Raw genomic sequence first — 14,632 nt, 5'->3', positions numbered from 1 at the left:
ATATACAATTGATTTTGTATAGACATGTTTTTACCACTTTTAACATTATATTACCCTTTGACAAGCGCACAAATTTTAAAGTGACGCACGCGTGTGGCATTATGGAAGGTCGAGAATGACTGAAAATAGTTGAAAATTGTCAAAAATAGTGTCAGGAATACAAACCATGCGAAAAAACGGCGTTTTTACGCTTTGAACGCGCCGCGCGCACGGACGGACATTTTTGAAATGCTTAAAATGACCTGATTCGTATTCGTACTTTAATATTTAAGTGATATTGAGCATTTTGAAATTTTGATGAGCGCGTACGCGCGCGTCATGACCTTTATACGACCTTTGATGGCATGACCTATTGACCCTTGACCTGAAGTATATGTGATATGAATATGAATGACCTTTGATGACGCATCATGAAGATATGATTGATAATGTGATTTCACAAAATGGCGCCTGGATGACGTAACGATGACCTGATGACCTTAAAAAAAAATGCCTGCACTTGACCTTGATAAGCCTGATGACTGACAACAAATTGATGAAAATTGATCAACCCAAATTTGAGCAATCACGCTCACAAGAAAGTGGTGGAAAAATAAAAATGAACAATTGAGTGCGTTACCGATATACCAAAACATTTCCCTTATTAGCGATTACACGTAAACGGAAAATGGAATTCTCAAATCCCACTTTGCAAGTGAAATATGAGCATGATCCCGGCATCTGATCGAAAAATAAAGGGCATTTTGTGAAAGCTTATTGTCTCAGCTACAACATACTCAAAGCTCAGCATAAACAAAGATAAAACGACGGAGATATTGCTCGCGAAAGACGAGAATGTAGAATCCAGTTTTGAGAAAAAGTCATGTCCTATAGAGAATACACGCAAAATGTGAAAAATTGACATGCCTCCTTTAATCGCAAAATTACGCCATGATGCCTTTGTCAAAATGAAATATCGTGATGACTACATTTGTAGAGAATATTCTCAGGTAGAACATATCAAAATTCGAAAGAAAATTGATCAATATTTACAGAGATACAATCAATTTTCCAAAAATCTGCTGACGTCATAATATGCAAATTGAAATTATGAGTTTGGAGGCCATTATGATGACGTCATGAGTTAATTGAGGGTCAAATGAGACATGAAATCATATCTCCAACTCATGCTTTTTCCAACCATGATATAAAAGTTGGGGTCAATTGACTATCTGAAGAGCTATTTTGATTTTTAAAATGGAATGTTTTTGATCAAATTTGCATTATATTGCCCATAGCAGTACGCGCGGATTTTGAACTTTGACGCGCGCTCACGGCCTTATGAAAGGTCAAGAGTGACTGAAATTAATGTAAGTTGTCATTTACGGTAAGAGGAATCTAAATCATGTAAAAAAAAAGGAATTTGACCTTTTCCGCGCGTTGTGAGCGCGCGCAACGCGCGCGTGGACACTTACGGACGGAAAATTTTGAAATGCTTAAAATGACCTGATTCGTACTCTACTTTGATAGTTAAGTGATTTTGAGCATTTTTAAATTTTGACGCGCACGTACGCGCGCGTCGTGACCTTTATGTGACCTTTGATGACATGACCTTTAGACCCTTGACCTGAAATATATGTGATATGGATATGAATGACCTTTGCCTATGCATCATGAAGATATGATGGATAATGGGATTTCACAAAATGGCGCCTGGATGACGTCACGATGACTTGATGACCTTGAAAATGTTCCTGTCACGTCTCATGACAATGACCTATGACTGTGCCAAAATTGAATGAAATTGACGAAACCGAACTTGAGTTATCCTAGGCACAAAAAAGTGTAGGAAATAAATAAAAATAAAGAATAATAATAATAATAAAGAAAATTCTGACGAAAACAATAGGTGATCTGTTTTCAACAGACCACCTAATTATAAACGATGATCAAAAAAATTGAGAAATACCAGATGGAAAAAGTTTTAATTTGAAATTAGTAATTCAGTTTCACCTGACTGGCATTGCATGAGGTGAATCTATGGATGGTTTGCCATATACAGTAAAATATTTACTTCAGTGTATTTTGAAAAGCTCTCCTTTCAAACTGATCAAATTGTTAAAACAAAGAATGAATGTCTGATATGATCAATTTTTTGAAATGAAAGAAAGATCGGTTTAAATATGATTTGCTATTTAAATCCACCATCAAATTATTAATACTAAGCTTCTATATTTAATCTAATGGTAAATGAACTCTGAGTTCAACCACCTCTTATCCAAAGGAAATATGGCTATGGTGTACACATGTTTCCTTAGCACTTTCAATATACATTAAATACAATCTAGGATGAACCTTATATGACTTTACAGGCTTCTCATTTCTTCATCTCGTCTCTTTGATTTGCGCATCTTTGGGTGCAACAAGGGACAGAGGGGGTTTGCTCTGTTAATCCTCTATCGATGAACCCTTGAGGATACCAGTATGACCAACAGATTTAAGACTGTCGTGTATGATTTGGTGAACTGGTTGCTGATACTCAAGTGCGACTCCTTACTTGAAGGAATTTATCTCCCTCTTCAAAGGATTCTATTCCCCTCTTTGTAGGGATAATGAATCCATAACTTTTATATTTAAGGCGTATCCTATTAATAGTGAAACAGGGGACCAAATTTATGAAGTGATAAGAGTTATACATCTGCTTCTAATTTCATTTTGCCCTCATCAGATGCTGTTTTCATTAATTAATTTGTGAAGTAAACCAAAGAGCTACTGCATCTTCACAGCAGTTAAGCTATGTCATATGCAACTCACCGGGGATGCTTTTACTATCATATATCAATCATTAGGTGGTCTGTTGAAAACAGATCACCTATTGTTTTCGTCAGAATTTTCTTTATTATTATTATTATTCTTTATTTTTATTTATTTCCTACACTTTTTTGTGCCTAGGATAACTCAAGTTCGGTTTCGTCAATTTCATTCAATTTTGGCACAGTCATAGGTCATTGTCATGAGACGTGACAGGAACCTTTTCAAGGTCATCACGTCATCGTGACGTCATCCAGGCGCCATTTTGTGAAATCACGTTATCCATCATATCTTCATGATGCATAAGCAAAGGTCATTCATATTCATATCACATATATTTCAGGTCAAGGGTCAAAAGGTCATGTCATCAAAGGTCACATAAAGGTCATGACGCGCGCGTACGTGCGCGTCAAAATTTTAAAATGCTCAAAATCACTTAACTATTAAAGGGGAGTACGAATCAGGTCATTTTAAGCATTTCAAAATTTTCCGTCCGTAAGTGTCACCGCGCGCGTTGCGCGCGCTCACAACGCGCGGAAAAGGTCAAATTCAAATTGTTTACATGATTTAGATTCCTCTTACCGTAAATGACAATTTACATTAATTTCAGTCACCCTTGACCTTTCAAAAGGCCGTGATCGCGCGTCAAAGTTCAAAATCCGCGCGTGCTGCTATGGGCAATATAATGCAAATTTGATCAAAAACATGACATTTTAAAAATCAAAATAGCTCTTCAGATAATCAATTGTTTCCATTTTTTATATCATGGTTGGAAGAAGCATGAGTTGGAGATATGATTTCATGTGTCATTTGACCCTCAATTAACTCATGACGTCATCATAATGGCCTCCAAACTCAAAATTTCAATTTGCATATTATGACGTCAGCAGATTTTTGGAAAATTGATTGTATCTCTGTAAATATTGATCAATTTTCTTTCAAATTTGGATATGTTCTACCTGAGAATATTTTCTACAAATGCAGTCAACACGCTATTTCATTTTGACAATGGTATCATGGTGTATTTATGCGATTAAAGGAGGCATGTCAATTTTTCACATTTTGCGTGTATTCTCTATGGGACATGACTTTTTCTCAAAACTGGATTCTACATTCTGGTCTTTCGCGAGCCATATCTCCGTTGTTTTATCTTTGTTTACGCTGAGCTTTGAGTATGTTGTAGCTGAGACAATAAGCTATCACAAGTGTGCCCTTTATTTTTCGATCAGATGCCGGGATCATGCTCATATTTCACTTACAAAGTGGGATTTGATAATTCCATTTTCCGTTTACGTGTAATCTCTATGGGAAATGTTTTGGTATATCGGTAACGCACTTGACTTCCGACCTCGAGGTCCCTGGTTCGAGTCCGGGCGTCTCCAACAATTTTTTTTTTTAACTTTTTTTTCTTTTTGACCTTTCACTGTACCATCTCCTTTGAATATTAAAACACGTACAATCGCAAATAATGTAATAAACAACCATATTTACTTTATTATTACCCTATTATCACTTGATCCATTACTTTTTGCGTGTAATCCTTATGGGAGATGACTTTTTCTCAAATCTGGATTCTACATTCTTGTCTTTTGCGAGCAATATCGCCGTTATTTCAGCTTGATTTTTGTTGATTTTTGAGTGTGTTGTAGCTGAGACTTTATACTATCTAAATGTTCTCTCATTTTGTTCAGTCTGATGTCATCATGGTCTGTTGATGATAATCATCAACATCATCATGATCATCATCATCATCATTATCGTCATCACCATTACTATCAAGATCATCATCATCATCATGATCATTGTTTACATGTCTTTATAACTTCTCCCTTTCTCAATACAGTAACTATTTTAATCTATCATAAGACTTGAAGACAGACCACCTTATTCGTCTTCGTGACGAATTAAATTTCTAGTTTGTAAATGAGTTTGAACTTGTGAAATTATGTATTCAGTAATCAACGAGTTGAATGCCACATCTGCTCGCAATCACACTTCCACGGCGGCCAAACAAAGACGAAGTATTGACAGGAACATAGACAAAATATTAACACAACAAATTGGCTTCTAATACTTGAATAACAGGATGACACTGCAAAGTTGTTTTCCACCTAACTCCCTGAAGGGTTCTTTATCAATTGTGACAAATAGATTCAGCACATCGGTTTGTCCTTAGGTGTAATTGAGTTTTGGGGACATGGACCCGCTTGATGAAATTACGTGACTCACTTTTCTATCTCCAAGCTACACTTCTTGAACCCTGTCTGGACACAGGGTATTAGAAGTGTGAAGAGGTTTGCGATAGGAACGTGGTGTCAATTTCATGCGGCTTCAAAACATCCTTCCCATTTCCACAATGACACACCAAGGTACAAACGCTACAAATTTGAAGTGAATCTTGTCCAAATAATCACTTTCCAGCATTCCTGGCCGGGAAACAAAGATTTATGACTAAAATCTTCAATGGATTATTATCTTTCTCTCTTGAATAAAAGTAGATCATTGGAGCATAGAGAGTGGATCACCAGCAAGGTGAATGAAGGAAAAACAGACACCTCAGGCAGCATAAAAAACAAGTCTGTGTTACAGAGGACAATTCTAATAATGAAGTTGGTTCATACCAGTATAAATGGATGGCTGGTGATCCTACAATGTACATTCTCTCCGGCAACAATTGCCCGGGCTTTAATATGTCAAAACTATATCTAGGTGTATGGTTGCAGTTGAAGTTAGGAATTCTGTTGGGAAGGGAAATGACCGCAGAGCACTTGTTACAGGAACATGTGTCGTACCATCGGATGGCCAGAAAGACAGTAGACGAGAATCTTTGGCACCTCCTATACCTAGACAGGACAATGCACAAAACTGAGGGATCAGAGACACAGCTTAATCCTGCACAACTGGGCATGGGGAAGAAAAGGAACTTAGGAACGTGATGCTTCTGGCACCTCCTGTAGGTGACAAGGCACAAAACAAATCCTGGACAAGGACAAAAGCTAATCCACGACTTGGATGGATAACTAGGGAATGAACTATGAAGAGATATCTTACAAACATAACATCTTTGGTAACTCATTTACAAGACAAGGCTCAAAAACAAAGTTCCAGACAAGGACATGGCCTAATTGTGAACTTGATTCGTCCTCAAAGACATATTGACCGAGTGGTCAAGAGATTTAGGTTCTGTCAACTCTCATTAGCCATTCTGAGTCACAACTCTGCTGAAATTGTTAATGCAATACTAAAAGTTCTGCTAAGAAAATTTAAGAAATTGAATTGTCAATTTTGATTAGGAGCCCAACACCATGTGACTTGACGGCTATAATCCTTTGAACAACATACTATCACCAGATTATTACTAGATTTGGAGTGAAATGGTAATTGAGGTCAGTTGTGACAGCATCCAAACGACCAATCTTCCTGATTGATGTCACAACAATATTCAAAGGGATTGCACATTGTAATTGTAGGACGTTGCCCTCCGCCTAATCAGAGATAAAACCAAAGTTGGTGGAGAGTCTGCATTGGATTACCCTAGTATAATGGTCGGCCAAATGACTTTATAAGCTTGGTTCTTTCTGACCAAAATAAGTGGGTGATATCTTGCTGTCACAACTTCACACTAAGTCAAGAATTAAGTCCAGAATCTGACCGATTATATTTGAACAACGGGTGTACAAAGTTGGGCTCATCTTTGGCTACGAGCGGGTAGGGGGATCGCATTATAGGGAGATTGGTTTTTACAATAAAATGAGCCAAATCTGGAGACTCCTTTCACTTTCAAACAGTCTCAAAGAATCTTGATTTAAAATGAAAGATCACAATGTCTTCCTACATTGCAAACATCACATTGCATGATTTCAATCTGGATGACATCATAATGTGCAAAAGTGGGGCTGGTTTTGAATGCCAAGTTTTCTAGCTTGCAGGACAATGCTACCTCAGTGCGGCTACTCCACCACATCAACCAGCCAAGCCAAGCCAGCCAAGCCAGCTCATCACACCTTGACTTTGGTGGCTCGCGCATCCAGGGATGAATCTTCCGAGGACGATGATGATGCGTTTAGCAGCTCTCTAACCTCTCATTCCTACTGGCTACTGATTCAATTGGATAGGCAATCAGTGGGCAGGGGATGACAAATCGGTGCAGAGGTACGGGGCATCCCCTTGATCACTTGCCAAATCTAATTTGACAAATGAGACTTTTGTCTGGCACATCCATACCAACCACAAACTGTTCTGTATGTGTTGGAGTATGGACGTGAAAGCTCTCTGGCTAAAGAGGTTTTCTCTAATATATGCTGTTTCAATGAAATAACTACATTAATGATTCTATATGAAATCTGCTGAAATCTTATTAAGGCTCAAAGAGTTTCCTTGACCATTAATATAATTTGAAACTGTCGAAAGTAGCCATAATAAATATATTTGTAATAGTGGAATGTTGGTACTAATATTTTACCCATTCCTTATATTAGATTCTGTCAGCTTTGTATTAGAGAGATATACAAATGTGCTTGGCATTTGAGTAAAAATGCATACTTTAATGATTCAAAAGAGATAAAAATTGATTTTCCCATGACAAGAACAAGACTTTTCAGAGGGAAAAGAGGTAACATAGAGAGGGAGATGATAGGAAAAGAGTTCAATTTGGGTGGATAGAGTGAGAGTTTGAGAGGGGAAGAGAGGGGCAATGCAATAAAAATGACAGGAGTCAACTTCAATCATGTAAGGCCAGACAAACATGAATTAGGACTGAACAACAACTTTGAAGTCCATCTGTTTCCCATTCAAAAACCTCAATGTCTACACGCCCCTCGATCATTACCACACCTAAGTACATACCTAGTAATCATAACTTGTTCTTAATGGAAATGAAATTATTGACTAGAGAATGACGAATCATTAGACCGGTCCTACACCAGTCCAGGGTATCCCCTCCATCAGTCCCCAAATCAAACCTGACAAATTACAGTCTGCTACAGCCACCGCGTTTGAAAGCTTATATCGTCGGTCTGCTACAGCCAATTTAGGTGACTCAAGTTTGATTGGGGGAGCCATTGCATTGTTTTTCTCTGGTTTACAAGTATGTAGGCCATAGTCATTATTTGAAGATTTGGAGGCATGGCATGTGATGATGTACGTTTTCAGTTTTCCAAATTGTTTTCTCATGGTTTATACATGCTAGTTCACACAAAACTCTTGGCATAATGAACTATATCCAGTGTCCAATTAAGATAGATTGGGAGACTTGTAGATCTACATCTATAAGGATTACTAACCTTGGAAAAAGTCTTCATATATATATATATATATATATATATATATATATATACTAACAAATTTCCAGGAAATACGTCTATTTGTAGTTCTGCCTAAATTTTGACCTCAATAACTTAAGCTTACCAGGTCTTGAATACACCAGGGCCCAGTTTCACAAAATATGTTACCATTATTAACAAGTCACAATAACGGTTATAAGCTACTGAAATAGTGGCATTTGATTGGCTGAGAGCAGATTTGTCATAGAAATTTAGCATTTGTTATTGATAATAAGTTTTAAGAAACAGGGACCTGATTCTGTCAAGGAACAGACAAGTGTCTCTCCTAAATAGGCAAATGCCTTCACCACTTAAAAGCCCTATTCAAGAGCCCTTAAAGGTACTATGTCCCATTTGCAGGCCCAAAAAATGAAAAAGTTAAATTCCAACTGCATTTGTAAGATAATACTAATTTAGAACTTCCCTAAAAAAGGTGGGGCTTGAAAATGTCTTCAAGTGGGAAAATAACGACTATTAGTTGTCAAATCGACTTTAGGGCTATAGAGCCCAAAAGTAATAGTCTTGATTTTCAGACAATTGTACCGAATGGTCATACGTTTTATGCTGCGCAAAGATTCAATCGGTTTAATCTTGGCCATCACAAGAAGTGGGTTATTGATGTAGACAAATGCTCATGTACCCTTTACAACTCTTTTCATGTATGTTATTACCAAAGAAGAAAAAAGCCAGTCAGTCACTCAATAGTGTCTGACAGTGAAGTCTAGCAAGTAAACGGGTTTCCTTGCATAATTTGAATATGAGGACACTGCTAACGTTTAAATTTCACAGATAGGACATACATGACATATTCATAATTCCTGCAAAGTTCTACAGAATTTGAGGTTGGCTGCAAAAGGGACATAGTACCTTTAAGAGATTGATTGGTTAAATAAGATAATTGTGACTTAACAAGAACAATTACAGGTAATGAGGAAACAAGGGTACAACAATGGGGGATTACTGATTGCTGCATGAATTTGAATGTCTCCTTGATAAATTACTGCTAAATATAAGTGATTGTGTCCTCCAAGATGAAGAGGGTAAATGAGTTATATCCGATTGCTGCACTATTACATAATGGCAATGAGTGAGTTCTTTCAACAAGTATTTCTTTCAACAAGGATGTGACACAGATAGAATCAGTCATGTTTTATAAGTTCTTAATTATTCAATAATCCTTTCTTCCTTTTTCACTTAACATTCACCATCATCCTCATCATGATCACCAACATCATGATCACCACTATTATCACCATATGCAACGACGGCAGAATACATACCTTTTAAGACAATTAGGTACCGTAATATCCCCACTATAACCCCCATCCCAAAGAAGAATGAACAGACATATATATTTTTAAATATTCAGTTACAAAGTTACGAGAAAGGAAAGAACTAGTAACTGACATGCCCCTAGTACTGCATCACCCATAGGAAAGAGAACGCAAACAAACCTTTCCAAGATTGAAGGAGCAGAGTCTAGCTTTAGGTCCAAACTGCCACTGACACTGCTGATCAGCGCTGTACAGCTCTCCAGGTAGACTCGGAGGGAACTGGTACTCCGCTATCCCTATCGGCTCATCCCATGTGCATGCTGCTCGATCCGTCCTGTCAATCAGATCAAAACAATGATATATTGATAAAAAAACAATGATATTTTGATAAAACAAGATGTGACACGTTCCTCCATTCCCTGTGGAGCGCATGCTATGATTCATGTTGTAATTCTAATTCTTGATTGTTTTCATGTTTGGCTCTGTTGAGATGTATCACTAGAGTTAAAGGAAAAAAAGATGTGTAATATCATTCATTAGCTTCCAAATGAAAAATAGGAGAGTAAAAAGAGACCACATAAGAAAGAGGAGATCAAGAGATTCACTGCAAAAACAAAATATATAAAGGTTCAATAAAGAGAAAGAGAAAGACAGCAAGATAGGAAGATAGTTTATATAAATGTAAAATATGTGGACAAAAATAAATAAAACAGAATGAAAAGATAGATATGTGTGGGAGAAAAGATGTATAAATGAGAGATAGTGAGAGAGAGAGAGAGAGAGAGAAAGAGGGGGGGGGGGGGGAGATCAATTTGTAGGGGTGCATTGGTTATGCTTAACTATTTCAATGAACAGGAGGTAGAATGAAGAAATGAAAGGTTTCACTGCATGACCTATATATATCTATGTAATATACATACAATATTTTGCAACAGAGTGTTAAAGAAACTGGGAGAAAACAACAAAAAAATGGGGGAGAGACAGAACATGAGAGTATTAGTGAGAAAGGGAGAAAGAGAAATAAGAGAATGTTTACTATGACCTACATTTGAGCCAAGCTCTATTAAAATGTGATTCTTTCTCCCCATTGCCACGCTGTGACCATCACAGGATGAGCTGGGGGCAAAGTCTGGCGATCTCTCTTCCCGCTTCATCTCCTCCACAGATTATATTCATGCAACTCATGCCAAAGATCTACCTTATTTGAACTTGGTAAATAGACAACAGCTGAGTCAGGGTGCAACCAGACCCACAATAATATGTTCAGATCATATTGAATTGATCAGAGAGTTTCGGTAATCATAATTTTGCAAAAAGATAAGATAAACAGGGTGTATTGATATATGTGATTGATGATTGTGAACAACAAAAAGTGAATTGAGACAAAAAGCTGGAAATAGAAAGGAAGAGATGAAAGAGAGTGAGAGAGAAAGATACAGAGAGAGAGAGACAGAGACAGAGAGAGATACAGACAGACAGACAGATAGCGAGAGAGAAAGAAATAATGATGATAAAAATTGAACCCTTTTTGTACCAGTAGAAGCAAATCTCACTGATGAATTGAAGTGTTAGACAATGTATTTGATCTATAAAGAAAGGCCAGAGTTTATTCAATCCTATAACAATATGACATTCCTTCATCATGAAGTTTACACCTATAAAATATATCTTATGCCAAATCTATCAATTAAACATAGCGCCACAAACAAATCACAGGGTTCCACAAAGGGATTTAAGGGTTTAAAACCCAAAGTCTCCTACAGGTTTTAGCTATGCCTCTACAATGATGTCAAATCTAGATCATAAAACAAGAAGTACAGCTAATTTCCTTTCACACCATCCTCACTCCATCAGTGATGAGTCCAAATTGCAATTTCCATCTATTCCTATCACATTTCAAGCTTTAAAGGCCCACTGTCCTACTTGTAGCTACTTGCTCCCTCCATGTAGAAAACAATGCCTAATCGGTGACCATTGGTTCCCCATGATCCTTTTTTTCTTATGTTAATTGAGAGCTGAGTTGATGAGAGAGCCACCTGTCAGTGACCTTCTTGGGTGGTCTAATCCCTCCTAGTCAAACTAGTACAGACGGCCTTTAAAGACCGTCAATACTACTAGGCCAGAAGGGATTAGACCACACAGCGAGGTCACTGACAGGTGGCTATCTCATCAACTCAGCTCTCAATTAACATAAGAAAAAGAGGATCATGGGAGACCAATGGTCACCGATTTAAGATGTGTCCTATATAGAGGGTGCAAGTTGCTACAAGTAGGACAGTGGGGCTTTAAAATATGCGTGATTCATCCACCGAGAGGTCAGTCCTACGCCAGGCAACCCCTGACCGTGCCCAAGTTGTCTATTGTTTGGTATACCTTAGAAAGTCATCTAGGCTCTTCCTTAATTCCTTTCACACCATCCTCACCCCATCGATGGTGAGTCCAAGTTGCAATTTCCATCTTTTCTTATCACATTTCATCAAGCTTTAAAAAAAATACTCATGATTCATCCACTAAGAGGTCAGTCCTAAACACCGGGCAACCCCTGACCTTGCCAAAATTGTTTATTGTTTGGTAGCTTAGAAAGTCATTGAGACTCTTCATAAAACAAGATCTACAGATAATTTCCTATCACACCGTCCTCACCCCATCAGTGATGAGTCCAAGTTGCAATTTCCATCTATTCCTATAAAAAATACTCATGATTCATCGACCAAGAGGTCAGTTCCTACACCGGGCGGGCAACCCCTGACCGTGCCCAAGTTGTCTATTGTTTGGTATACCTTAGAAAGTCATCGAGGCTCTTCCTGCTGCAGGCTGACCATGTGAACCTGCCGCTGTGACCGGAGAGGGTGGGGGACATGATGTCTCCTCCAGACTTCCTGCAGGCATTGCCGTCACCGTCGTGCACCATCCCAAAACTGAGAGGAAGAGAGAGAGAGAGAGAGAGATGGAGGTTTAATAATTGTCAGTGCTTATTGAGATATTGTTATATCAAGGAAAGGCAGAGTTGGTGTAGGTAATGAGAAAGAGATATGAGGACGACCACTGAAATATAAGGAAAGTAAGGGAAGAGAGAGAGAGAGAGAGATGGGAGCGGAAAGAGAGAGAGGAGAGAAGAGAGAGGAGAGAAGAGAGAGGAGGGAGCGGAAAGAGAGAGAGAGAGAGAGAGAGAGAGAGAGAGAGAGAGAGGAGGGAGAGGAAAGAGTCATCAGGAGATGCAGAAAATACATAAAAATCATTTTAAATACTTTAATAACTGACAAGAAAATACAACAAATTTGGAATTTGGACATAAACCAGGACGAACTGTCAAACCACTTATTCTGGCATGCCATCAAAAGTTCATTTAGTTAGTTCAAGTATGGTTCAAGTATACAGAGAGTGGAAAAGTTGGGAATGTGGAAAAATTGGGAAAGTGAAGGTTAAAAAGGTGATCACACTAACAATCAAAATAGGGGTATAAATGTTGAATGCAAGAGTACTAATCAACATTTCATTCCCATCAGCCTTTGGTTGGAAAAGCAATTTAGAAGAAAAAAAACAGTTAAAATAAAAGTGGTAGAATTTATTGAAAAATACTCTGAAATGTTGTTAGCAAACATTGTTCAACACCAGGCCATCTTCATTTTTTGTCTTAATATTTAACAATAGAATGAGATCAAATTACAGTTAAATAAAGATTTAATGAACATATATTTCATTTGTGCCCCACATACAGCACATGACAACAGTATGAGATATGTAAACGAAACAAAATTGATTTTAGTTTGACGAATCGATGGCAAACTTGGTGAAGACACCCCAACTCACTCAGTACGAGCAAGTTGTTTTCACACATTACTGAATTTCAGAATGAACTGTAACGCACACTTCAATGATCGAGAAAGAACTCATGTTTCAATACCATATTTTACGGATCAAGTACAGTGTTATGAATGGACTTGGGTTACAGACTAGCTTCTCCAGGGAGACCCTTGTACCTTGCTAAGTTCATCGAAACCCGAAGCCTTATCGATCTTCGTTGCTTCGGCAGACATCTTTCGAACAGGGGCAAGAGAAACACTGCATTTGTGGCAGGTTAACTTTGAATATTGTCCAAAAAGTCATGTTTTTCAAATGTTCTTTACCTTTTTTTCATGGTTAAAAGTACTTGGGAAAGTAAACAAAATGGCAAGAACATTCATGTTTTCAAGAACACTGCAGAAACCTTCTGATTCTGCTCACAATTAATTCTTACTTCTCTTATAAGTACAGAATTGAGAAGACAAAGATGACACAATCATTGCCCTAAAAGTAGGTTTACACTGGATACTTTTTAAAAAGAATTTTATTTCCAAGGTTCTTTGAACTCCATGATGACAACCATAACTACATGGAAGGAAGTTAGCAATATTCCTTAGGTTATTAATCACTAGCTTATTTCAAATATTTTCTACAGATTTATACCTTTACAAAAAATTTGAGGTAGAGACAAGAAGTAATTAGGTGACTCAAAGTATCTTCACTTCATAACCTTCAACTAATCCTTGTACGGATGATGAACCTGAAGCGATACGATCTGATCTGAGATTCCCTCCCCTTTTTAACACCTTGCGTATCAGTATCAATACAACCGATTTGCTTCTCTCAACGACGCATCAACTGTTTCTCACACATCTCACATCTCTGAGATGCCAAAGCTTAACACTTCTTATCCTGAATTGGACTTTACGTTCAGTAATTACACTCAGAGTGGGAATGATGGCACTGTAAGGGTTTAAAAAAATGCAACTCGATCTCAGTATGATTTTCATGATGCACATGAAAACTCATATTTCAAAATAACCAGGTGCAATGTTGTTGCATGAATCACGTTACAATTCCCACTTCCCACGAAAACTGACAGTTACTCGGTTTGTTGGTAGTTGACAGATCCAGCCTCATTCTTAATATCTTTTGGTGATATTAAGCACTGGAAAGAAGGAACCATATGCAACCTTATCTTTTTCACCTTACAAACTTTTTATGACTAAACGTAACAAATGTCACACATTTACTCCAAGATTCAGCCTCATTCTATATCATTCAGCAAAGGAAACCAGGTACCTGGTGAAACTTGTAATCACCTTAGGGATTTGTCATGACCACATTAAGTTGTAAGAATTCTCTTTGTATACTTTGTGTTGAGCCAAATATTCATCTATTGCTATCTGTACCCAAATAGATACTAGGCCACAGATATACGTTGAATGAAAATCAAATTGTTTC

The 14,632-nt window shown here is 37.6% G+C and overlaps 1 protein-coding gene across 1 annotated transcript in view; it reads right to left on the bottom strand.

Annotated features, from left to right (window-relative positions):
* Positions 1 to 14,632, bottom strand: part of LOC574964 (A disintegrin and metalloproteinase with thrombospondin motifs 18) — a 92,964-nt gene that overhangs the window by 35,180 nt on the left and 43,152 nt on the right. Inside the window, exons 6-7 of the mRNA XM_011678605.2 lie at positions 12,166 to 12,303; positions 9,566 to 9,719 (exon numbers count right to left, since the gene is read on the bottom strand). Coding sequence (XP_011676907.2) covers positions 9,566 to 9,719; positions 12,166 to 12,303 — 292 coding nt within the window. The remainder of the gene's footprint in view (positions 1 to 9,565; positions 9,720 to 12,165; positions 12,304 to 14,632) is intronic.

Source organism: Strongylocentrotus purpuratus, unplaced genomic scaffold (genome assembly GCF_000002235.5).
Source record: "Strongylocentrotus purpuratus isolate Spur 01 unplaced genomic scaffold, Spur_5.0 spur5_scaffold_8, whole genome shotgun sequence".
NCBI classification, from domain to species: Eukaryota; Metazoa; Echinodermata; class Echinoidea; order Camarodonta; family Strongylocentrotidae; genus Strongylocentrotus; species Strongylocentrotus purpuratus.
This window is presented reverse-complemented; position numbering and strand designations above follow the sequence as displayed.